This window comes from Drosophila rhopaloa, unplaced genomic scaffold, assembly GCF_018152115.1.
Source record: "Drosophila rhopaloa isolate 14029-0021.01 unplaced genomic scaffold, ASM1815211v1 contig_115, whole genome shotgun sequence".
Lineage (NCBI taxonomy): Eukaryota > Metazoa > Arthropoda > Insecta > Diptera > Drosophilidae > Drosophila > Drosophila rhopaloa.
This window is the reverse complement of record NW_025334990.1, coordinates 9107122-9133624: the sequence shown is the minus strand read 5'-3', so window position 1 is coordinate 9133624 and position 26503 is coordinate 9107122. Positions and strand designations below refer to the sequence as shown.

Below are 26503 nucleotides of genomic sequence, written 5' to 3'. Positions count from 1 at the left end.
CAAAAGCAGCGAAAGTGTGCGCTGGATGGGATGTTCAGCTATAACGGATGCGGGGCGCCATCTTGCAGTTGTTCGCAAACATGGCGGCAAAACCCGGAGCCAAAAAGACACCCGCCCCCCTCCGCAAAACTCACAATCCAGTTTTTAGCCGTTCTGGCGCAACAATTGCATTTTATTTATTGCATAACTAGCGGCATTTATGCGTCTGAAAGTGGGTAGCAACAACAGTAAAAGTGGGAAACAAGTAAGAGTGTAAAGAATCAGAAATATAACTATTCTTCCTTAACCAAAACCCCTCCCCCACCATTTGGAATATACCCGCAGTCCAGCATAATAATTACACTCGCTATCAGCGCCGACATTTCACAATGAAAAACTGCATTGGCACGCAACCTGTTGTTGGCTTCCTGCTTCGCCATCCAACTTACTAAAACACACATAGAGAAAAATATATAAATTCTCTGTTTACGATATGAAAATAAGACAATTGACCTCATAAATATTAAACAAATTGGGCTATTTTTCCCTTTAGGAAGGTTTCTAAGTACAAAAATAAGAAATAAATTATCTTAAGTCAAAAATATTTCCATAACAATAATGCATTAACTTAAGTCTTTAATATGTACATTATCTCTGGCACTATATAAGCCATCAATGACATAGATGCTCACATTCCAAATCTTTTACGCATCCTAATTATTGGATAACTAAAATTGATTCAAATTAACTTTCTTTTTTAAATCACTTGTCATAGTGAGCACCTATCAATATTGAACTACTTCGACAGTTGGCAGTAGGGGGGGTTTTATAAAAAGAAAGGGATGAAATTGGCAACACATAATATTATAAAACTAGAGAACTAAGACCCCTTGGAATTTATTTTTTATTGAAAAAAAAGAAATGAAATTCTTGCAAGGTATTTATGCTGTTTTCTCCGTGCAGCTGCAGATTTCGCTCCCCAGGTCCGGTTAAACGCTGGCTAAGAGGAGCACCCTGAGCACACTGTCCAGGAGCAGGACCCTCCTTTAACAGCTCCTAACTATGCAAAGCCATAAAACGCAAGTGTCGCACGGATTATTCATGGACGGGGAATGAAGATGAAGCGGCCAGTGGGCTGGCAGTGACAGGTAAACGGAAAGGAGGAACAGGAGGAAGGACAGGAAGCAGGGAGAAAAACTCGGAGGAGCCAATCTCAGAGGAGGGTTTCTCAGGGATAGGATTTAATAGCGAAGAAGATTACTTAAAGCTAAACTCTTTAAACGTGTAGAAAAGCTTCCCTAAAACATTATTTAAAAATTCCAAGCAGTAAGGGTTTGTTTTTTTAATTACAGACCCTTTCCAATACCATTTTAAAATGCATTTTATTAAACAGTAAACTTGCTTTTGTGTTTATTCACTGGGGATGGCTTAAAGATTGTGAATGGTTTAACAAACTGATACAAATTTGGCTTGAAAAGCTTCAAAACTATTCGGTCTCTCGGGTGAATTAATGATTTGGTGGGACTTCATCATTCTTATTTTGAATCTCACTTTTATACCAGTCCTTTACATACTCTATATTGATTCGGGAAACTCCCTCCAAATAGGTCACACAATCAACATCGCTATCCAAAGCCAGGATTTCGCTAAAAAGGGAGCTCATCTTGATACCATAACGATCCATAGCCTCGATCGCCTCATATTCCTTGGTCTCAGTTTCGTCTAAGAAACGAATTTGTATTTTCTCATTGCTCATCACAAATCGATTGTTAGGCTTTTTAATCTCCGCACTTAATTCAAAAATATCCTCCTTAACCTTTTGTAAAGACACCGTTTTTGTTTGCAGCCTTTCCTTCAAGGTCTGTAGTACATTGTGGCATTGCTCTGCTTTTGCATTTAGGCGACCAGTCAACTCATCAATATCGCCGTTAAAGTTTTCTGGATCGGACATGAACTCGCGTATATCCTTGATGTGTTGCACATTGGGCAGAGCTAGTTCCTCGCATCGGCTCTTGCAACTAATCAACTCGGTGAAGTCCACCAAGTCCTCGGTATTCATCTTAATAAATACTCAATTTTTTACTGTATCTTTTAAAAAATATATTCAATGTGGCAATTGTGAAGAGAAGTTTGATTTTGTGGAAGTTAAGGGTCTCTCCCACCAGCAATATTTTCAACGACTACTTTCTTTTCCCTTTTTTGTTTAGTTTTGAAGTTACAACTTTTCACCATGAAAGACCATCAGGAAGACAATTTTTCCTTGGTCTTTATGATTTTATTTCAGCTCTCAATTCTCTGCTTTTGGTTATATTTTTTATTTTTTTTTTTGGCTTGTCACATCTCACTGCCTTTTCCATAAGCTTTCACTGCCTGAATACGATGAATTTCGATGGATTCGTTTTCAAATTATTTGTTCAACGCATTTTTTTCATTTCATTTTTATTTTGGTGCGCTTTTTGCGAATTTGATATGCACTAAAAGTCAATTTATTCACTCGACTTAATTTGATTTCAACCTTCAAATCATCCAATCGACTTTTTCGTGCTGTTGCACTGTGCGATATGTAAAGAATAATGCTTTTTTAGATTCTCGAGTTCATGAGTTTATTATTAAAATATAAAGGACAATTTAAATAATGGTTATAAGGATAGGTATTTGTAAAAAATGGTTGTGTTTGATGTGATGAATGAATTATTAAGTGGTTAATAGTGGCTCGAAAAAATATGTAACAGGTAGAAGGTAAAAGTAGGGGGTATATTGTTTATCAGTAGTGAAAAGTATGTATATATAAATAATTCTCATAGGTCGCACTTAAATATTTATAATGCCCATACTTACTTTTTGAAGTTTTCAGGTATCCTTGAGCAGCCGGTCCCATTGATTTAAATTCATGAAATTCACTGGCAACAGAGGTTCAGGAGGAGCTGCCCCAATCTCAGCTGCCTCATTGTTAACCCGCACTCAATTTCGATTCCCAATATGCTCCACATAACCGAGAGTAGGGCCCGATTCTCTATGCCGGTAATCGTACGTGTGGAAAAGACGTCAGCACTGATTGCTGCATAAATGATTGAGCATGTGTGGTTGTGTGCCTGTCTTTCAATCCCTATATATGTATTTATGTGTGTGTGGCATTGGGAGTGGGCTGGAATGACTTGCCACAGCCGAATCCCACTCACTATCAGCATTCCTCCATGCAACAGGACCTGCATCTCCTCCGAATGGATAGAGGGGGTGAGGGGGGCAGGCTACATTATATGAAAATTGATGGAAAATGCCAAATATTTAAATCTAATTTTGTGCCAGGCTGACAGGCAGCCAGCATCCGCAGAAGCCGCAGGCACTGCATTTGGTTTTGATTCGTCCAGTTTTGCCAGCGAAATTTGGCGACTCTCGTCCTGCCAAACATTTAAATATTCAATTCGATTATATTTGTAAATAGCCTGGAAGGAAAGAATAAATCCTTCAAAATTACGGACACCGTGGCGTGTCAAATGATAAAGGCTTGCTAGAAAATGAAACTTAATTCAGAAAGCCAGGGAAAATAAAAAACCATGATTAAATTGGATTCCCACCTTTGTCGTCGTTTTTCACTGAGAATATGTTTATTTTAATTTAAAATTGCACTTTAAGCTGCATTGCGAAATTGAAATCCATGAGCTTAAAATTCTTTGAGACAAAAATATGAAATTGTTCTACACCGAAAAAGTTTTTGACTGCTCAGTATGATTTACGATTTGTATTTAAATTTATCTTAAATGAAATGCTAGATAAATCGATATTTATAAACCATACGTTTTGATAATTAATTACTGAAAGTAGTAATGGATAATATAATATATATATCGTGGCTTTTCCATTCTTTATTTCATATTTAAAGGCTAAATAAATGTGACTAAACATAAACATTTTATTAAAAACTTTAAAAATATTCTAAGTTTCGTACCCATATTTTTTATTATAGTCTTTCTTATATAGCTAGCTACTTTACGTTCAATTTCCAAATTCATGTTGCTCATAATACCACCGATTGTGTCCTTTTGATGGATGTATTAAAACTTATCTATATTTTTTAAGAGAATCTGTTTATCGCTGACCGCCATTCCTTTCTTTATATTTGCTTCCTGACGCGTTTAAACAGGACAGAAAATGAAATTTAAATACCGGCAAATTGTCTACCTTGGCACCTGTCTGCCCATCTGCCCGGCACAACCGTGACCCCCCCTCCCTCCCACCTCCTTCAACAAAAAAAAAGAGAGCCCCGCCCCTCTTTGGCCCAGCCAAGCGTCCAACAATCCAGCGTCATTCGCATTTGCTATTTCCGCTTTGCACGGCCGTGTTGCTGTGTTGGCATTTCATTTAGCGCACAACTTCACATTTGCCTCAGCCGTTGTCTTTCTGCTGCCTTTTCCCATCGCTTGCAATTGCCATTTCCGCTTCCTGAAATTTGCCATTCGTTACACACAGAAGAACACAACGCGCATAGTCGACACACACACGTGGAAAATGGGAAGGACTGAAACCGAAACTTAAACAGAAACAGAAGCAGAAACAGAAAGCCGCTCCCCGCATTGCACCGACATTTTCATTTCCATGCTTGGGCGCATCGCAGCGAATCAATTATTCATCATCATCGATTAAGTAAGGGGAGCTTTTGCCCCCAAAACAGCCATCCGCCTCTGCCCTTCCGCCCTGTCACACTTTTATTGTTATGATTTCTGCCGTCTGTAATGGGCACACTTGAAGGACCCCAGGACAACGGGACTCCAGGACTGCAGGACGAGGAGCACCAGAAAGCAGCAGCAACATAAAGACAAAGGACGGACACGCCGCTCGCTGGCTGTTCCATTTCGCGTGAATTTTACCCTCATTTTCCAGGCTTTTCATGCGCTGTAATTGGCAGGCTGTAACGGGTATCGAGCGGTTTGCATTTCGGATTTTCGGAACTACAATTTCAATTAAAAAAAGTACAAAAAAAAAAGAAAACAAAAAAAAAAAGAAAACATCTAGTTTCTAATCGAAATATAAAATCTAAATGATTTAACACAATAATTACCGCATACTATTTTAATTAATCCACTTCATTATGACAAAAAGACAAGTACCAGATCTGAAAACTTTGTAAAATTTTACATTTGTGTATATAAAAAAACTAATTTTTTATAGGTAGAAAACAACGTTTTCTTTTTATAGAAATAAATATATTAAAATATACTAATTGCATTTCTTATTCTGTGCTCTTAACATCTAAAATGTTATCCGTTATTTCTAAGATATTATCCATCAGGGAATGCATTTGTCTTGGTTGCTAATATACTTACACCTTTTTCTTCACACAAAAAATGGCATCCAATTTTTATAAAGACAATACATATATTTACCGATTAATCTTATTATGCAGAAGTTTCATTAAAATCTTAAAAGGCTTAAGCAGTAAAAACTGTTTATTTTTCATTGCCTACTTTTGTGGACATTAAAATCATTTAAAATATCTTTTTTATTTTCATTTGTTTAAATTAAAGGAAAAGCAAAAGTCGAGACAAACATACCACTTCGTTTTATCCGTTTTTCTGTTATTTTAATGAGAATCACTGGGCTTGGGTCGAAACTAAAAGCTGAGATTCGCATACCCACATATGTTATGCTGACATATCAATATGGAGGAGTGGAGTGCCTGTTGGAGAGCCGCACATATATCTACACAAACATAACAATACATCGACAATGGATGGAGATTGGCCGGAAAATTGGTGGGGGGAAGGGCAGACACATGTACGGCTGGCCATTTCCCTGCCCTCTCATCATGCCGCTGTGCCGTGCTCCTTGCGCTTATTTTCGCCATTATCCATTAAATATTTATGAAAATTGCTTTTGCTGCAGTTTTATTCACTTTCCTGCTTCACTTTGCATGCGTCGCGCGGGCAAAGCCCCACAGATGGAAAAAGAGGGGCCGGCCAGTGAAACAATAAAGCTTAAGATTTCAATTTCCTTACGGCTTAAAGCTGACTCTTGGTATTCGCCTGCGCCTTCGCCTTCGCCCCCTGCTCCTCTCTTGTGTGCGATTCCTGGCACATAAATCCTGGCAAGACATGTGCCTAGATAATCCAACATTATGAAAAAGCCTGGCTACAATAAATATTCGCATCAATGGCGCCATTTTTAATAGCCAAATGTTAAACGAGCTGCAAGGCTCTCTATAATGAAATATGGCTGCTGTGATGACAGATACGTCCTACATACACTTAAATCCACTGATATAATCCAACGTCTTTACCAATCTTGCTGTGGCCTAATAACTAAATAATAATTATCTGGTCATTTTCTATTGGCAATCAAATGATTAAGTTAAAAGTTATTAAGGTGAACATGCTGAGATAACTTTATTTTAAATTTTAAACTACGCGCTGTTTTTCTTGAAAATAGAAATAAAAATCTTTTCTTAGATTTAAAAAAAAAAGTATTATTGCGAATTTCTTAAATTTAGGGGTTATTTTGCTATGAGTATACTTTAACTAATTCTTAAATAAACCAATCGAAAAGAAATATAAAGAATGCCTTTGCATGTAATCATATGTTGCAATTGTTATATTTTACTTATATTAGCTTTAATCTAATAAAATATTTTTATGGTGTTTAATTTATTTTTATCATTTATCTCGTTGTCATCCTTATATTCCAAAGAGTGTACTCTTATAAATTGCAAACCTTTATCTAAATTGCATTCCTGTGTGTCCTAGCTTCCAGTCCTGGTGCTGGAATTAGATCCTTTGGCATTCCGAGGGCAATTGCCCCACGCATTCCGCCATTCCGGCTGTTTAACTCATCACCTGCCTTGACACCTGGTGATGATTTTCCAACTGGCGCACGTAGCAGCTATCTAAATTTCAATTAGGGCTTAAACCACCCGGACAGGACGAGCTGAGCTCCCTGTGGCGTGTTCCGGGAACCAGGTAACCAGGTAACTGCTGCCCCACCACCACCCCCTCTGGAAATAACTCAGCTCATTAGTTGCATGTTCATGTGCGGCAGCGTTTTTTTTCACAAGCTTAAATCACTGGGTGGTTGCAAGCTCTGAAAGGTAGAGTTGCCCCCCTACTATTACATCTCGAGTACATTTACAATATAAATTTTTCTGCATCTTTTGGAAACGGCGCATCATAAATTTGTTGCGTGGGATTTGGTTCGGGGTATCTGGGTATCTGGGCAGGTTTTCCTCTTGAGTAACGATACTTAATAAACCCGCATCATTTTCCCATTTGGTACTCGCACTTCATACACATCCCCCCGTGCCTCAGTCATCGAGGTGCCACCATTCACTGCCACTTCCACTTCCACTTCCCGTTCCTGTTGCTGCTTCCAAATTACCTGTCATTTCGAAATTATGATGCCAAGGAATCGCTGCGGGCCAAGGACGGACCGCCTTCTTGGTGGATGCTTTCCGGGAAAATGCAGGAACAATTTTTATGTTTATGGCAAAAAGCGGCTCCTAATTTTATTTTCTTTGCCGCAGGGCAGGAGGCGTTGCCGGCACATATCTCAAACTAATGCCAACGACGGGCGGAATGTAAAACCTTATGCGCATTTTCCGATTGTAATCTCTAAGCAGGATGAGGGGCTGTATCATTTGGGGAATCATCTTGCGTCAGGATGCCTGTCAGCAGGCCTCACACATGGTTTTTTACTCAAGGCAACATGACAAGCCAATGACATCCCCGTAAAGTGGACATTTTCAGCAAGGCGTCAGAGTAAATACGGCATCCGGAAAATGGTTAATATGAGATTTACTTTTTGCCAAAAGCTGACAACTGAAGTTTTGATTGGTCCGCAAGGAGTGATGTTATAAACTAAATGAAAGTCAAAAGCAACTGAAGATGTAGAAGATGTAGAAGCTTTGGACACTTGAACACAGATTGCGGCATACCAATCGAAACTTGTGTTTAATAATAAGTAAGTTATTTAAAGGGAAGTCCAAAAATGTTATTTCTTCTGATTATTATCATAATATTATAATATTGGTCCAAAAATGTCAGGTTATATTTTGGTAAGTAAACAATCACTCGGTACTTTAGCTTTCAAATGTTTGCCAAACCATTTACTTAAAAATTTAAATTGAAATAGTTTACAGAAAATTTTTTAAATTTGTAAACTATATTTTTAAATCGATTTTAATTCAACAAAAAACGTTTAATGGTGTCCGAATTACTTAGACTTCCTTTTCAGCCAACCTTTTTTCCTTTACGGAGTCAATTTGGTGGGATGACCAGCATTGTGGTCCAATTTCCAACGAGTTCTAGGCCATAATATTGGGAACCAGGCTGCTGTCCGGCAATTTGCCGTCGAGGCCTCGGACCAGGAGCACTCCGGCGCAAAAGGCCAGGGAACACTTGACGAATGACCAGGAGTGATAGTCCCTGTAGACTTCCTTACACCACTCCACCAGCTTCAGCTGCGACCACAGTGACATATTGAGCTTGAAAAATTTGCAGGAGAACAAACCTAATGGAGCCAGAGGTGTGGGACCAATGAATTACGATTTAATCTTGCTGGATTACTTACCAATTTGTGTTTGTATATGTACACTCACGTCGGTAGATATATTTGGAAAATGTGTTTTTATCTGCCCAGGTATATAGAGCAGAAACGAATGGCAATTTCATGACACACTTGCTCAAAAGAATTTCTGATTTTGGTTTTGCGTATACATATTTCAGAAATGCAAACAAGCAAGTGGGTCAAGACAGCCAGCCAGCCAGCGGGCAGATGTGTTGATTTGGCAAGCTTGTTAATTAGCCAAGAAATTTATTTGCGAATCATACACACTAACTTATATACGATAAACAGATTAACTTATGCGCCATGTGCATATCCACTTCACTTCACGGAGCTGCTAAAGTTTTTTTCATTACTCAGGCATTGATTGCAAATGGTGCAGAAGATTTGCTGGAAAAATAGAATGCGTTTTTCAATTGGTAATGGTATTGGTTTTTATAAACAGTTGCGGGCAATAAATTAGGACCATTATATTTTTCCATATTGATTCACTATATTAAAAAGCATTATATTTTGGGCTTGCTATCATCTCTTTTAATTCAATAAAGATGGAAAATACTTTAAAATATTGTGTTCAAAAAGTATGGAAAAACTATTATAAAAAAATTTTTAACGTTTCTTAGATTTTTATATTTATTCATTTTAAATACACTGTTTTTCTCCAAATTCAATTGAGGCATTTAAAAAACAGTGTTAAATTTGGGAAGCTTTAAAAGTTAATTTCAAAATTAGAAGAAGAAAACTTTACATACAAATTCATTTCACTTTTATCCCATAGATTTAATTAAAACATTTTAAGCCATAGAGAAAATTTAAGCTTACAAATAAAACCTCCGTATAAAATGACCGACAATTATAAGAAACCTTACATTGGTGTAGTGTAAATTGCAAATCACTCAAAAAACCCATAAAATTTAACTGACCCATTTTTCATGCTGAAAATTCTTAAAATTTCTGGGAGCAGTGTCTAGCAGTTGTATCACGGAATGGTGGAATTTATATGACTTGTCTTACATATAATTCATACAATTATTTTTATTTCGCACTTTTAAAATTTCTATACTGGATTGCTTGAAATCGATCAAAGTATGTTCCAGAGGCTTAAGAGGTTTTCGGAAAAATAGGCTGAGACTTGGGATAACTTGTGTGATATCTAAGCAATATCACATTATATGTCAACCATTAAATTCCACTTACTGGAAGCGAGGATCGGGCATAGCCACCGCAGCCTCCTTGCGAGGATCCCGTGCTCTCGAAGTGCCTCAGCCAGGACTTGATCACATTCGTGGGCGGCGTTTGGTAAATGCTGAACTGCTTCTTGAAAAGCCGCTGGGCGGTGCTGATGGAGTCGTTGCTCTTGTAGTAGGAGCGAATGACGAACGCCCGGTGCACACCCGTCCACTGATCCATTCCGAATGCAACTGGCGCCGCCGGGAGAACGGCATGTGTGTGTCCACAGTCCACAGTCCGCTGTTCGCCGTCCGCTGCCAGTTTGCTGGTGCGACACTTTTCGCTGGCACTTCCGGCTCACGGCCGCCATAAAAAACGCTCGTTGCCGCTCTGATATATAGAAAATATTTAAAAACAAAAAATATTCAAACATTCATAATTATTTGAACGAAATTAATTGGTCGTGCAGTGCGGAGGTATGGGGCAGATGATGGGGGTGCAATGTGCATCGTTGGTCTAAAATTATCCACCGCACGACGACTGACGTGGCGTATGAGCAATCTGAATTTCTTCTTGTTAGAATTTCATTTGCGGGCGACCGTGCCTAAGTTTCAAGTGCAAATCGAGGGAGCTCCCCGACCGATCCTTTAGCTATCAATCAATCAATCAATCAGCCAGGCGAAGCCATCATCATTATGCTTCATCAGCGCCAGAAGTGTAGTGGGCGAGGGGGCGTAACTGGAAAAGGGGGCGGCGGAGTTCGATGTGCGCCCAAAATCCACTTGAACTCATTTAAAGTTTGGCTACAACTTAAATCCGCTTTGCGATTTTGGCAAGTGAGTAAGCAGTTGGCATTGCCAAAGTCTTTAAGCTGTTTTGTTGGCTTCATTTTGGCCACGATGCCCTAACATGTGGCTTTTTGGCATTGTCATTAGGAAATAAACTATAAGAATATAAAATAATTTATACTTTAAGATCATCTTTCTATTAATATTTTCTATTAATATTTTAATTTATTTTCATTTAATAGTTTTCTGTAAAATACACTTAGTTAATTTCAAATGGCTCATAATGTACACATGTAAGTAAAATTTACATAAATAAAATGAGGTATTTGGTTGCTTAGATTTATTATAAATTGCGAGTTTATTTCTAAAATTTTAAAAAAGTTTACGAATGTTCTGCTTCTCGTACCTCTCAATAATTTTGTGAAAAATACATTAAATTATTATTGTCAAATGACTTGAATATATAAAAATGCTTATGAGTGGCAAAATTGTTAGGCTTTCATTTTCTGTGTATAGTTTTTGTAAAATACACTTTGTTTAAATGACTTAACATTACAATATAATTTTATAAATATTGTATTGGTTTGTTTTGTTGTTGTTAAAAAAAGAGCTTAATCACAAACAAAATCAGCATTTTTTAAGTTTTTGATAGTTAAATAAAGTTTAACTTAGTTTAAAAAGAAATATAAATTTACAAAATTAATCGGTTTCTTGTTTATCTCATCAAAGTCTCTTTTCAACAAGGCCATCTGTACATCTCTAAATTTATTCCTTGCTGCGTATTTTTAGACCGGGCTGCATCGAAGATTTAGCCATGTTTATATGAGAAGTGTATTCAAGATTTTGCAAAACGAAAAGACCCCTGCTGTTCTTAGTGCTTCTTTGTTGATTTTGTTTCAGAGATTTTTTTCGCTTCGCCATTTTGCTGGACCATCGAGCACGTAACTGCAATACAATGCACGGCCATCGCTTAGATAGATATAGAGCTATAGATACATTTATGTAGTATCCGTTGCTGTTGTTGTTGTCGCCATTGTTGCTGCAGCAGCAAAGTTAGCAAATGCTGCTGTCGCTTTGCCATTTACACAGTTAGCCGGGCTAACAGGCCGGGGGGCGGGGCCCAAAGGGGCGGCCAGGAAGGCGGCCATCCATCCATCGCACGTCCAACCCATTCCACTTGTATCTGTGTGTGCACAAGTGTGTCTCTGTGTGTGTGTTGTATGTGTGTATGTCTTGTGTGTGTGTGCATCCTTCGTTTCCCTTTTTTTTTTTAGCTGTCTCTGCTTGTCATTTTGACACCTTCATTTGCTCTGAACATTCAGCTCCAGTCAGGGGGCAGTGATTCTGTTTGCTTTCGTAACTTTTTTTTTGCCCCCTGCCAGCTAAATGTGTGTGTAGTGGTGGTGTATCTGTGTGGGCCGTTCGAGAGCATCATTTTGGGTGAAAATCCTTTAAAATGGGGGGTCCGAGGCGGGCTGCAACACCCTACAGCAAGATTGTAGAGGAGTAAATGAATACATTGTCTCCTAATTGACATTCAAAAAAGATAATCAAAAGCTTAAAAGTTATTTAAATGCACATATAATGGAGATTAATAGATTACAACAGTACTTAAGTGACAAAGTAAATAATGAATTTTTACGAAATATATTCTTATGTTTGTTTATTTTGAAACATTGGCTATTTCCTACTATATATTCCTTCACAATTTTTAAATGACAATTAACTAGATACTTTGTTTTGAAAAGTTTAATATTAGAGACACATGACTCATTTACTCTAAGAAATCGCAACCAAAAATAGGAATCTGTAAGCCACCGCAATAAATTTCTTAATTTACAAACAGGTTGTGTGGGCAACAGCATTGTAAAACTATAGGAAACTATTAAAATTAAGACTTTTCAATCTAAGCCCAAATTCCTGGATAGTTTAAAATATAATGGGTGTGTACTTTTAGAACTACACTTTTTGTTAATTATACTAAATGTTATTATACATGTTTAGATCAGTCTTAAGAGTCACGTTTTTCTTCCATTTTGAGTTTAGCCGTTTTCTAAATTCTTTCAATTTATATTTAATTTACTACTTTTGCTTTAAACTTTGACTTTTAATCAATCAAAATTTGTAATTCCGAAAGAAGTTTTCAATATGTAAGTATTACGTAGTACCTTCAATATTACATCCTTCCTGTTTGTGACCCTTTGAACTGAAATGCCTGAAGAAATGCCCGCATTGTCGTTCAACCCTTGATAGAAAAGAAGACCGAAAAAGAAATCTATAGGAAAAAGCAACAATGCCAAGACAAATGATCCAATGACTGTCTGACTGCACTTTGCCCCATATCAACCGGGGCAAAAAAAAAGAACTAAGCAAAAAATGTGAGGAGAATGTATCGGTTTGGCTTGGCCCCACCACGTAAACCCGGGTGCTGTCTCAATTTCGGTAAGCGTCCGTTTTTGTATGTAAAGTTGGTGGATTTGGCACCACCCATCCGCGCTGATGATGATGACAAAGGGCAGCGCAAAAGGCAACTCTGAACTGGGTCAAGACTTCATTGTTTATCTTTTTGGAAGCACTGTAGTGCATTTCTGGGTGGCCTAAGAGCCGGAAAAAAAGGATTCCCACACATACTCGAGCCCGTATCTGGGGCTTCCATTAGATGGTCTGTAGCATTCTTCAGCCGGCAAATTAGCAGGGAGCCGGGCTTAAGGCTATATATTTAATTTTGCATGGCAAATCCACCGAAGAAGGTCAAACAGGAGGGCGGCTGGGGCAGTCGGAACTTTCATAAGCATTTCACTTTCCGGCGGGGCCGCAGATAAACACACTCGCTCATTTACACAGAGAAAAAAGGAAGGACGGGATTCGGTTATTATTCGGGATTATTTGATCGAAATCCAAAACGATATCGGGCTTTTTGCACTACGTACATAACGCCTGGGGTCGTTATTTATCTTATTTGGGTTGAATTTTCTAGTTGAAGAAATACTGTAGACTTAAACGTTACAATACCTATTAAAACCAATAGTTACCAATAGTTAGTAATGTGATATTATGTGATATAACTATTTTAGGCAATTCAATTTAAATTATCAATCGCTACTATGGGATTGATATCCATTTCGTATCGCTCGTAGATTCTTTAAATAGCATCATTCCTCAAAACAGAATCTTAAGTATTGGAAATATAATAATAAATAAAGTCCTACAATGAATGATTATATTGATTTTGAAATATTCTTATTCAGAATTTAATTAGAACACCAATCCACCCAACAAAATCCATAAGTTTACAAAAGTACAGCATACTTTCAGACCGCTTAGAAAAGGACATTTACCTACGGAAAATGGCTGGATTTTAATCTATTAACATGGTCGAACACATATTCTTCATATTTCTTTAGAAACTAAAGTTTAATAAGATTTATTTTTTTCTCTGTGCAGCAACGGAACTCAAGGAGTTTGCTGGTTGTAAATCTGGCTAAAACAGGATAGCAAGCTCCGGCAGATGCAGCGGAAGCGGATGCAGGTTCCGGGAGAAGCGCGAAGTGGCAGTGGGTGGTTGGGGGAAAGGGAGAAGGGGAGAAGGGAAACCCATCGCCAAGACACGCGCGGATGTAAGGCGTTGATAGCGTCGGCTTATCGGCTTCCCGAGAACCGGGAGCTGGTACTCCCAGGATGCATCCTGCTGGGGGACACATTGCGTGCGTGGGCATTAAAGGAGCCCTTAAGTGGGGGTGCCACCACCTGCTGCAACCCAGAAGTCGGGTGAAAGTTGGCAGCCAGAACAGGCCACTTACTTAGCGCCCTCTTAAGCAGATTTACCTCACTTCTGCGTTCAAAAGTGCACAAAGTGTATTGGAAGCATTAAATCCGCGAAAAGCCTTTAATTGAAAAAATCTATTTTATTCAGGCTATACGAATTTTTGTCCATTAACCTCGATCCGGTTTTTCAACATCACACATTCATCTAAGATCTGTTGGTAGCCCATTGGACACTTCACGGAGGATCCTTTTATTAATGTTAAAGTAAGAGTAGCTCCAACGAGTTCTAAAAGCTTAGTCCACTTCATTTGGCTTCCAATCTGAAACTGAATATTAATTATTTTTGTGTGCTGCATATATGTGACTGTAGATTTGTCACAGCTTACACGTAACGATATGGATTTACTTTTATAATTTAAACAATTCGTCTTAAGCTAGGATTTTCATTTGAGATCCAAATTTATTTATAGTATATTTTAAGCGACGGGATCTTAAAGAGGAGCATACCCATATTTGGTTATACAAAATTGGGTTTTAAAAATAAAATAAAATTTTTAAATTAAAATTTTTTTTGCTATCAGCTCGTTGGAATTTCAGGTGAATTAACACCAAATAATAGCGATACAGATGACATTTATAATTTATTAAATAAACTGTTCCTATTAATAAAAGACAGTAAAAGAAATCATTGCATAGTTTTGCGATAAAACACAAATAACATTTCAAGCAGTGCGTAAAAGTATGCAGTGGTTTCTTGATCGCTGGCGCGATGTTTTTAACAGAGTCTGTTAAATGCAAAACTAAAATAAAAATCTCATAAATGTTATACAAACAAATAATTTTAAATCGGGAGCAATTTTTGTTTGATTTTAATATTATTAAGCCTCTTAACCAAAGACCCACATTAGCTCCAATTTCTCCAGATGGTGGTAAGGTCACCATATGGAGATTATCACGAAATCACTGAAAAACTGCAACAAGTGCGGCATACAAGGTGTTCTTCGATAAGTTGAGGCACACAGCGGAATGCATACCAATATACGGTTTAATCCACAGTTTATGACGCAAACATTACTGAGCAGTGTGGTTACGGTCCCAAGAGCATCGACTACGGTGGGTACCCATTATGCACAACCACCGCACCCCACTCCAAAGACCCTAAACACACACGTAGTACCCACCCACCCACACATAGACTAAATAGTTTATGTTGTTTACCATTCAGATGACTGTTTTTGCTGCTTTTGGTGCTGCACTTTGGCATTAAGCGAACATGGTCCACGTCCTCGATGGTCAAAGTCATAAGAGGGCTTTTGGAAAAGTGGGTGGCCTTTCGAAATAGGATGCTAAAGGACATATAGAGAATTTTCTTTTCTTTTCGCATTGGGGCCTACCTATAATAACCTTAAAGTAGGATATCTGGTCCGATTAAACGAATACTTTTTTGTTCAATATCCGCAGCTATTTCTAGTCAAACAGTTTCTTGACAAGTTCTTAAAAAATAAAATTCTAAAGGTGTAACATTGTCAATGACGTAGCCATCAGCAGATAAATAAACCTTGCCTTTATTATTTGCTGCGCCAATGGAATTTGATAAAAAATAACTATTATTTTTAATTTGTTGAACAGAGTAACGGGTATCTGATTGGCACTCGACTTTACCGTTGTTTTTTATTTTATAAAACATGTAAAGAAGATTAAAAATATTTTAGATTTTCCAAAGGCATTAGGAATATATAAAAGAATTCCTTTTTTTCTATTAATGATATCTTCTAGGAAGACTTAGAGAACGATTAAGACAATTTCGTTGGCTGCATATGTTTGATGATAAGTACTGTAAGAGTAAATCACCAGCTCTCTTCGTTGAAACTCTCTTAAATAACAGTGCAAGGAAGCCGGTAATTCAGAATATTAAAAGATATCTTGAAGATACATAATTGGATATTGGATCGATCTCGTATATGTTAATTATAAAATACTTGTTATCTTAAAGATACATACTTGGATATTATATATAAATAGCTTGAATAATGCTCAAAACGAAAAGTATATTAAATATAAAAAATTGTTTTTATTTCACGTTTTATTTAGTATAAAAAATCTAAACGTTAAAATACAAATTAGAAATGTCAGGAATTTATTGGTGAGCATTTCGTGAAGAGTAAAATAAAAAGGAATTTAATTTTGTGTGTGATTAATTATCACTGAAGTGGTTTCTGCGGCTAGCCTTTAAAACCCCGATTTTAGCGATACTGAGGAAATGTTTAGGCTTAGGCTAACTTTAGATAGTAATGTTAGATAGTAATACCCAGCTATCCGAAAAAGTTATCGATTAGTTCAAGTAAATTCTAAAGTAAAGTAAACATCCTACATCAACAACAATTACAAGGTAAACATTTACAACTCATTTCTTGCTGAAGAGATTCGAGTTTTCGCGACGTCTTACATAATTTTTTGTATTGTTTCTCTTGGTTGATTACGTTTTTTGAAAAATATCTAATTACCGGTGATCTTAACTGACAGCCGTGACTTCGGCCCAAAGTAAATTAGGATTGCAAAAATATTCGACTATGACACCCACCGTGCGCTGCCATTACATCGTCCGCAGAGAGAGGGGAGTTGGAGATTTCTCTCTCAGTTAACAGCACTGGCGTGCGCGTGCAGTGCTGTATCTGTGTGGGGTGCGCGCAGCTGTTGGGAGAGCGCAAGAGAAACCTTCGCTTGTAACTCTTTCACCGAAAGTATATTTGTGAGATGCGCGCAGCTGTAAAGAGAGACGCATTACATGCGCATTTTCTATTGCCGCACTGCTCGTTCACAATGTGTGGCATGTGCGGCTATCTCCCTCGCACTGAAATAAAGTGAAAAATATAACGCTCTCATTTTCTCATTACGACGTGAACAGCGCACAGTGACCAAAATTATTAATCTGGAACGAAACAATTTCATTTCTTAAATGTCTTAGCAAATTAAGACCTTAATTATTTAAGTAAAAGGGTCTTTACTTAAAAAATGTCGTTCTGGCCAAAATTTCCTTAAGTCAAATATGATTTCAGTAAGCCGGTGGTGTTTTAAAGTGTCCGATTTAAAACGACTACATTTTTCGGATCGTTTTCATGTAAATTAAATAAGATCTTTCTTGGGCCTCTTTTCACTATCCTTCAGTTTATCTAACAGGTGTTGAGCAAAAGGTAGTGAATTAGCGTGTAATTTTTTATTTTCATAATAAGACTTTTGGTTAAAGTGGGTCACTGTGCAGTGGCTGCTACGCCGACGTCGACGCATAGCAATTGGCGAACGCTGCTCTCATTTTCTCAGCGTACTGCAACGTTTAACAGCTCGACTACAGCGTGCGTGGAATGAGAAAAGCGCCTAACATGCCGATTTGTATGGAGCTAACAGTGTGCGTGGACTGAGAAAAGCGGTTAACAGCGGGTAAGAGAGTGAGACGGCTGAAAATTCACTGCCTCTGCCGACGTCGCAGTCGCTGCTGTGGAAGAGAGAAAAACGTATCAGAGGTTTTGGTTTTGCTTGGCGTTCGGTGGATTGCCAACCTCAAACAATCTTCGAGCTTCGAGGCTAAAACTTTGTGCACGGTTGGAAATTGCTAGCCAAGTAGCGACAAATAAAATAACAGACAAACAGAGCAAGAAGAAGCAGCAGAAGTAGTTGAAAGAAAAGCGACAACAACAAAGAGCTGATGAATACGTGTGTTCGTGTGGGTGCCGTGCATTCTGCGTACACATACGCTTAAATTAAATACTTTGGCTTAATTAAATACTTCCGCGGCGTCGTTGTCGTTGTTGTTATTTTTCCTCTTCTTCACGCGCTTGTCTACGGTTATCGATTCTCGTCGTCTCGCTCCCCCGCACGCAGCGAGTTGTTGTTTGTTTGTTGTTTGTGTCTGTCGCTCACTCTCTCTCCCTGTCTCTCTCTCGCCGCCGTCGCGTTTGCGTTTTGTTTGTGTACTGAAAAGAGGCAGCAACAAAATAAAAGCTAAAAGACTGCGAAAAAGCATAAATAATAAACAACGAGACAAGTGCAAAAAGCGCAGCGGAAAGGCCAGGTAAAAAAGAAAAGCTGGCGCTAACGGTGAAAGTGAGACATAGCCATTGTGTTTGTGCGGGTGTTTGTGTGGAAAAACAGTGTGCAAAAGCAGCAACCACATTTGTTGAATAAGAACAACCGGAAGATTTTTCCTTTGCCACCCACGAAAATTCAGCACAAAAAGGGCCAGACAAAAAGGTAGTTTTCGCTCTCTCAGGGAGAGAGCAAGAGAGAGAGTGAGTTAAAAAGTGGCAGTGTTAAAAAAGTGTTGCAGTTGCATTTTTGCCCCTCTCCGTTCTCTTTTTTTGGACACCTTGCAACCCTTAGATAAATTATCTCTCTCTCTGCGCCGACCGTTACCTGACTGCTCTCTTTTCGCCCCATCCCGCTCTAACCGACCGCTCTCTTTGCTCACAGGTTTCTACTTCTTGCATTTGACTAACATTCGCCAACTCGGCGTCGAAGTGGAAAAACTCAGAAAATCCGAGTCGGAAAAGCTCCTTGCAAACGGTAGAAATTCACTTTCACTTTGTCCCCATCATCTCGTGACTCTCCAGTGCGTGCGCTTGTGTGTTGCCACATTTTGCGGAGTTTTTTTTGAGTAAGTAGGCGACAACACCGCTGAAAAAGAAATGTCAGCCAGTCACTTTTTCCTTTGACAGGTTCACAGTCGCAAAATTTTGACTCTCAGAGTGCAGTTTTGATTCTTAGCAATTTTTTCGAAGCACGTTCTATTAATTATCGATGTGATTGTAAAATTCGGACAATAAAAATTAAAAAAAAAAGTTAAAGATTAAAAAAAAAAACAAATTTCCAAATTTGAAATTCGGCCAGTTTTATGTGTGTGCATTCTAAATTAAATATTATTTTGCATTGTTGTTGCTGCCGCGCGCCACCATTTTGTAAGCGAAAATGGGCATTGAAAATCAAAACGAATGGTGCAATAACATTTGCCGCCGCATACAAAAAGAAAATAGAAAAGCGCACGTCACAAAGTTCAGCGTTCAGTTTTGCCGTTGTTCGCCGCATCCATTAAAGAAAAATCCACCCCCACAAACAAAACAATGTCTGCAGTCTGTCCGTGTGACGCTCTTTTCCTTTCGCTCCTAGTGTGTGTGCGGCATTTTCCATTTTCCGTTTTCCGTAAGGGTTGTACTCCAAACAGGCCGAAAAAGTTTTTCAAGTTTACTTTTACGCGATTTTCACAGCACTTCTCTTTCTTCTTCGATTATCTGACAGTTCTCCAGCAGTCCTTTTTGCACCCCTAGTTCGTCTACCTTTGGGTGCTCTTTCCTGCATCTTCCCATTCTTCATCCTGACATTTCGGCCATATTCCCACTGCTTTATGCTTTCTGCTTTCTCCGTATTCCTATCTAGCTTTGCCCGCGCTTTTCGTGGCTTTTCCATCTGTTTTTGACAACTTTCCGAGGGTTGTTCCAGCATTTTCCTTTGTTTTGTCCTTTGATTAATGCCTTCGTTTCCCGTTTCCAATTGGAACACATTATAATTGTCATTCAGCTAGATTTCCTGTTATAAATTTCCACCTGAGTTGCTTGGATTTTCTATAAAAAAATATAATTGATCTATATTGTCTTTCTATTCTATTCGCCGTATAATTAATCCAATTAGATTCCGATACGAATTAGTTCGTAGTCTAGTTCTATAAATAATGGTCAGGCCAATAAGTGTGTTTAATTTTCCTTTCATTTAAATATTTATTTAAATAACTGCATTCAATGCATTAAACCTTTTGATACAATAATACGGCAATAAAACTCTGTAAATTAAATTTGGGCTTTAGAATTCGCATGTGATGCTGAACTTTAAATTATATATAAAATTCCCCTCGATTGCCCAAAACATTTAAATTATTTTTATGACACATTCAAGCTGCGAATCGTGCTTAAGTGGTATCCTGGGAGTTGCAGCAAATTGGAAATGCAATTTAATGCCCAAGTTTCTACTGCGGTTTTAATGAGCAACGAAATTATTTTCCCCCATTTCTTTTTTCAATAATAAAGACCTCACCGGTTGTTCTCTCTCTTTTATTCGTCTTGCAGCTGGTAAATCCAACTTAAAAGAACAGCCAGAGGAAACCGGAAAATTTATCACGCAAATCAAAAGTGCAATAAAAAATTGAAAGTGTGTAAAACACGCCCAGAAGGAAGTTGAAGCGAGGCGAATAGTAAATAAATAAGAAGAACAGACAGCTACACCGTCATAACCCAAACATCCTACATCAACAACAATTACAAAGTAAACATTTACAACTCATTTCTCGCTGAAGAGATTCGAGTGTAAGCCAACACAAAAAAACCGCGTCCCCATTTTAAAAGCCTTTTAAGCCAAGATCTCAAAGTTAGCGCGTCTTCGTCGCACGTAACTTGAAAATATCTTCCGTGCAACCACTGGGCCCAGGCCTCAAATCCGCCAAAATTCTACACCCACAAACTTTAATCAGCCCCGAGATTTCGCTCCAATTTGCAACGCCTACCGCAATGCCCTACAACGGCGCTAGTAATGGCAGTGGCGCAAGTGGCGCCGGAGGAGGGGCCACCATAGTCGTCACCGAGGGGCCGCAGAACAAAAAGATTCGCACCGTCCAGCAGCCCTGTGAAAACGATGTGCACATGCATGCTAGGGTGAGTACCATAAAAAATATTCCAAATCGCATAAAAAAGTTATTTCAATACCAAAATCGAGAAAAAATTCCAATACCAAGCCGAAAACAAAGCATTTGGGGGTCGTAACTTTTAAATGGTATTTGTAAAACAGAAATATAAGTGATAAGCCAAGTATACATTTGTGAATTTAAAGTTATAAATATTATTAAGACTTCGATTAGATTGCCAAAAAATCAAGTTAAGAAGTTGCACCCTTAAAAATATAATTTTGAAGAGAACATACCTTTATCATAATGGAATTGATTTCAATTTAGAAGTTCAAATTTTTTGTTGAAGGACCGCTTACTGTTTTAAAAAGTAGACTTGAAGTTCCTTTACGAATTTATTCACTGTAGATCCAACCTTTCCGTCGGCTCCCAGAGCTCCACGCTGGCCACCCTTATCAGATGCGATTCCTGTATTAATGGGTGCTTTCGGGCACTCGTCCAGCACACATCATACCCTTCAATCAACCCCCACCTCCTTTTCCCGCCTCCTGATCCCTTGTGTGTATTTTTTCGATGGGTGGCCGGGGAATTTTGGAGCTGCTGGCCTTGCTGATAAGTTTGGGGAGTGGTGGCAGTTGCTGCGTTAACTCTGATAAAGTTTTCCGAATCGGGGGTTGAACTGCTCGAATTGCATGGAGCTTATTGGGGAGTCGCGATTGCAATGCTGTCCACTATATCGTACAGTTTTATCGGGAATAGAGCACAGTATATTTAGTTTTTTACTCTTCAATATTGCTGGAAATCGAACCGAAAATCAAAGCATGGATACAGATAAATTTTATATTAGGAGCCCGAATTTGATTCATTACAAAAGGTCTTACGGGTGTATCATATAAAAAAAAACCAACACAAAGGGGGAAAATAAAATATTTATATTCTGCTCACGTTTTCTGTAAAAGTTTTCTTTACGATTCCATTAATGCCTGATATTGGGGACTTACGTCGACTGCCTAAGTCAATTTTCTTTTCAAACTTTTAAAAATTTAATGTATTTTCTCAAAAATACCATTAAAATTTCAACCGAGACGTTAAAATTGTGGCTTATTTAGGTTTTATTTCCAATCTAAAACAACATTTGAAGTTTTTCACTTCTTAAAAACCAATTTGAAAATTTATAAACTTTGTTTTAATTAGTTTGATTCAAATATTATCTTGTTATCTTGACGGAAAAAGTTATTTTTTAATTAATTCCTGTGTTTAAAAACCAGGAACTTTAAAAGAGTTATATTTTACTGGTTCTCTCAAATGTATTATTAAGGCATTCTACCAATACGATTACTGCAATATTGGAGAGTAAATATGAGTTTTCCGCCGCGTTGAAGTTTGCTTTGCAATTAGCTCCAAGCTTTCTCTTGCCGCCGGCAACCATTGTAATTTCGCATTGCTCGAAACTTGTGTTCTCACCCACGCCGCTTGCAGCAGCAGCAACATCAGAAGCAGCAGCAACTGCAATGCCCGCAGCCACATTGGCAACAGCAAATGTTGCTACTCTTGTTGTGTTTTTGGCGAGGGCTGGAAAAATCGATATCGCCCAGTGGCAGTTGCTGGCTGGCTGGGAAATTCTCGTTTGTCTGCTTGCGATTTGCCGTCGCTTATCTGAGCTGGTTTCGATAAAAATGTTGATTTCATGCGAAGGCAGCAGTCAATAAAGGCCAGAGAGCATGATAAACAGGCTGGGTTTTGATGGTTTATTGATTTGGAGCTGGGTGGCATTCTTAGCAGGGATATTACTTAATTTCGGCGGGCGTTTGCTGGTGGAAAATTCTTGTTGTGTTGCCGGCGGATAATGAGAAAATGCCGGAGAGTGTGAAGAGCGCAAAACCAAGCTGCATGCTCTGTTTGCGGCCGCGCAAAGTATGCAACAAGTTTTCTCTCAGCCTGCGCTCAAACACCGCCTAATGGGGTGCTCATCGGGCTATATATGTATTATAAATCTATATATATAAAAATATATATATTTATATATCTGTCTGTAGACGGCCCTTGAGCTGTTGCTTCCGTCTGCTGGTCTGTTGATGTTGCTGCTGGTCCTGATGTTGCTGCTACGCGTCGCACACACTTGACTTGACAGCGCAATTAGCACATGAAGCAGCATCTTCTCGTCATTTGAAGAGTTGCGTTCATCGCCTGTCCTTTTCCGTAAAATCCGCCGGACTGGAGCCGTTAGCCGCTTGCCACTTGGCATCGTTTACGCTTTCGCCGTGAGTGTCCTGGCAGACCTGTGCGCTGTGGGCCCGTTCCCATCCTCTGGAACTTGTCGTACTTCGTACGTGCCCAAAAGGCGGAGGAGCAGCCGGCCGCCAGTTGGTTGCTCTTCCATGTGATTAAGTGCACTCGTAGGCGGATGCGCTAAATCCCATGAACGAAGCAAAGCCAAAGAACTTTGGCCCGCTCGTCGTGTGGCAGGTTAAACGATTTATTTCTTGCCCTTTCGGCAATGTGGGGTGAACGGCAAGTGGAAGATCAGGCAATGTGTCAGACCTGAAGGGGATGGCTTGGCCGGGGTGGGCTCTTGGTGCTCTGACCCACTAATGACGAGGTAAGCCCCTAAGCAGCGAAAGGGAATCCAATAGAATGTTAACAAGTATCTTCCATGCCTTCCTCTCCATCTCCAATCCCTTCCTGGGTTGCAAGTTCTCATTAAAATAAAAAACCTGAAAGGGCATACAACTTTAATCATGTTATGTTCTGATGTTTGTTATAAAGAAACTTGAAAAAATTCAATTTGTGTTTTGCACGGCTTTGTATACATTGGCAATTGTGGACACTATTTATTTTGACATAAATGCAAATGATTTCCTGTATTTACCATTCCAAATTTGAATCTTCGTTTATATTTTGGGAAAATTGATATTTCAATATATGAGAGACTTAAACAATGCCTGAATAAAATGATTGAATTCATATTTACTTTACTGAGTGGTAGATTTTAGACGTTAAACTGTTTTGGGAGGTTTGCTCAAAATTGTTATACTAAATTTATTTTTAAGTAAGTTTGAAAATAAAAATAGCATTTTAAGGACATTGATAGACAGTTTTAGTTTTTTTTTGTGATAAGTTTAAGTATGAACATTAAATATGCATGAAAATGTAATTGAATTTAAATTAAAATTCATCAAATTTGCCTAGTCTGGAAAATGAAATTTTCTGATGGGATGAGCTTTTGATACCGGTATCTCATGTCTGAAAATCCAATATGCAAGCCAGCAAACTTCGACTGGCATCTGATAAAATCATCAGCATCAGCATGCATGTCTGTTATTTGTACTTTTCAGCCAGACGCACGTTTTCCTTTTTCAAAGGGTCAACGGGCAATGCGTTTGTCTGCGACATCGTCACCAAAAACGCGACTTTCACAGCCGCCGATGCGTCTGGCAGCGTGACGCATGCTGCAGCAACGAAAATCCTCATCCACACGCCACAGCATGGTCATGGCAAATAAATTCTGCATCCAGACCACGCCCAGCCAGACCGGCATCCCCATCCCCATCCACATTCAAACTCCAACCATCCATCTATCCATCCAGACAGTTATAAATAGAGCAGGCAGTCGGCAGACTGCAGTCTGACCAGCGGACGATGCATCCTTGGCAGCCACTCCACTCATATTCACTCCATGCCACTCCAGTTGCCAATGATGTATTCAAAAAATCAGAAACCATTTTTGGTGGTGCGTGTCTCGAGGCCAGAATCCCGCGTGCAACCCCAAAAATGAAACCTAGACTAGATTTTTAACCTGTGAAAAGGGGCAAGTCTAATGGAAAGGATGCAACGGTCAAAGTGCATTTCCATACACCTTCTCCCCGAATCCAGTTCTTAATTAAATGCAATGGCAATTCGGGGTTGTTGGTCATGTTAAATTTTGGTTTTGGTTTTTTCGGTGATCCTTTTTTTTTCGAAAACCAAAATATATTACCTTTTGCTGGCCAGTTGGGTCGCTGGCCCTTTATTAAAGATAATTGATTTTTATTGTCTTTCACGTTTCAAGTTTTAATTGCGAAAAGTTGCCATCGATGTACCAGGGATGGCCTCAAAGGAAAGGGTTGTTTGCTCCAGTTGACTGGGGTGTGTTACACCCTCGGCTTGTTCTCCTGTTGCAGTTGTGTAATTGAACTAATTGAAATTGCTGTTTGCCAGGGACTTTAAGGTGTAGTGAAAAGTGTCCTTGGCCCGTGCATCCTCTCTTTAACCTTTTAGACGAAAAATGCACAGCAATCTGTTCAACTAATTGGCTCACTGACAGAAGAGGGATGCCTAACTAAGCTCTCTTGTTTTTGGTGAAAGACAAAGACGATTCCAAGAGCCGAGCATTGAAAGCCTCTAAATACAAGCAATTTATCTTTGATGGACGTAAAGCCAGTGCAAAAGACTTCTAAAGTCCACAGACCTTCATCACTATGATTGTGCAGCGTGGCCAAAACTGGAAGCTTGTATTAGAAATGTCCGATTGTTGCAACGACTTCAATTGTGGGTTCTTGCGCATCGATTGTCGATTGAGTTTCTTTCTTTTATCCAATTTTCGGTCATAGGGAAATTCCTTGCCTGATTCGAATACTAAATTAGAAGCACACAGCTGTGTGCATAGTGAATAATAATTTTCGATGTTCATATTTCGGTCAAAGCCATCAAAAATTCAAATCCAAAAAGAAAGTCTTGTCCAGCACTCGAAATCCACTCAATAATTCTTGAAGAGATCAAAATATCTTTAAATTCCTTAAGCTGAAAAGTTTAGATAATCTTTCAGACAAAACCTTAAATAATTCAATCAGTTGTTGCGGTCTAAAAATGTTCCTTCTGTAAATATTTGCAGAAAGGTCACAGATAAAAACACATTTTTAAATTGTGATAAACAATGTTGTTTACTTTTATTATACTTTTTTTCTGTTGTTTCCACACGATAGTCAAACAATTAGGCATGATCCAATATCAAATCACCGTTGTTATCTTTGTGGTTTTTGGTCAGAAATAAGTTACAATTTATCATCCAAAATGAATAAAATATAACAACTATGAATACAGATAGCTTCTGTTCTTATTGTTAACTTCTTTCAATATTCATAGAAAACACATTTCCCATGAATATTAATTGCCATACAGTTTGCATTTATAAGCTTAATTCTCTGCCAAACATTTTGACTTCCATTTAATGAATTGAGCAATCAACAATCGCTCCTAAAACAAGACATCAACCTCGATGACATGACGATGATGCGGGTGATGGGGATGATGGCCTGTTAGTAGCATTTCAAATTAACACCTTGTCATTATATTTTATTTGGATTTCCTTTCGAGCGTAATAAGGCGATTTCATGGCATTAAAAATACATAATCTAAGACAGCACAAAAGTGTTTCTAAAAATAAATTGTCAAGTTTGTGTTTTGTTATTTCTTTTTTTTCTTTGGGTGGGTGAGGTTGTCGACTTAAACTCCAATTACAACAAATTATGAATCGTGTAGAAAGAAACAGTGAAGCAAGTATTTCTTGCGACAAGTTCGTGAAAAAAGTTCAATTTCGACGCGCTGTTATGTTTCT

General features: G+C 38.5%; 5 protein-coding genes across 25 annotated transcripts in view; 1 reads left to right on the top strand and 4 right to left on the bottom strand.

Moving 5' to 3' along the window:
* Positions 1-1364: 1364 nt before the first annotated feature.
* On the bottom strand, positions 1365-2129 carry LOC108050761. Its single transcript, XM_017132598.1, has one exon. It carries the CDS (start codon positions 2036-2038, stop codon positions 1487-1489), a length of 552 nt encoding a protein of 183 aa, XP_016988087.1. The 5' UTR covers positions 2039-2129; the 3' UTR covers positions 1365-1486.
* Positions 2130-8043: 5914 nt separating this feature from the next.
* On the bottom strand, positions 8044-8618 carry LOC108050763. Its single transcript, XM_017132601.1, has 2 exons — positions 8536-8618; positions 8044-8475 (listed from the first exon to the last, which is right to left on the bottom strand). The coding sequence occupies exon 2, from the start codon at positions 8441-8443 to the stop codon at positions 8270-8272; it is 174 nt and encodes a 57-aa protein (XP_016988090.1). The 5' UTR covers positions 8444-8475; positions 8536-8618; the 3' UTR covers positions 8044-8269.
* A 126-nt stretch (positions 8619-8744) lies between these two features.
* On the bottom strand, positions 8745-9939 carry LOC108050770. Its single transcript, XM_017132630.1, has 2 exons — positions 9727-9939; positions 8745-8919 (listed from the first exon to the last, which is right to left on the bottom strand). Exons 1-2 carry the CDS (start codon positions 9937-9939, stop codon positions 8851-8853), a joined length of 282 nt encoding a protein of 93 aa, XP_016988119.1. The 3' UTR covers positions 8745-8850.
* A 1444-nt stretch (positions 9940-11383) lies between these two features.
* LOC108050781 lies at positions 11384-11639 on the bottom strand. Its single transcript, XM_017132640.1, is given in 4 exon segments — positions 11384-11473; positions 11476-11514; positions 11516-11612; positions 11614-11639. Coding segments are annotated over 4 exon segments (252 nt in total).
* A 6149-nt stretch (positions 11640-17788) lies between these two features.
* LOC108050738 (heterogeneous nuclear ribonucleoprotein L-like) overlaps positions 17789-26503 on the top strand; it is a 104542-nt gene continuing 95827 nt past the window's right edge. For 7 of the 21 annotated variants that reach the window (XM_044462071.1, XM_044462069.1, XM_017132565.2 and 4 more), the window contains exons 1-2: positions 17987-18318; positions 20360-20941. In XM_044462071.1, the coding sequence (XP_044318006.1) occupies positions 20798-20941 (144 nt within the window). In that variant the 5' untranslated portion in view covers positions 17987-18318; positions 20360-20797. The other 14 variants (XM_044462060.1, XM_044462061.1, XM_017132547.2 and 11 more) reach the window with 9 other exon arrangements.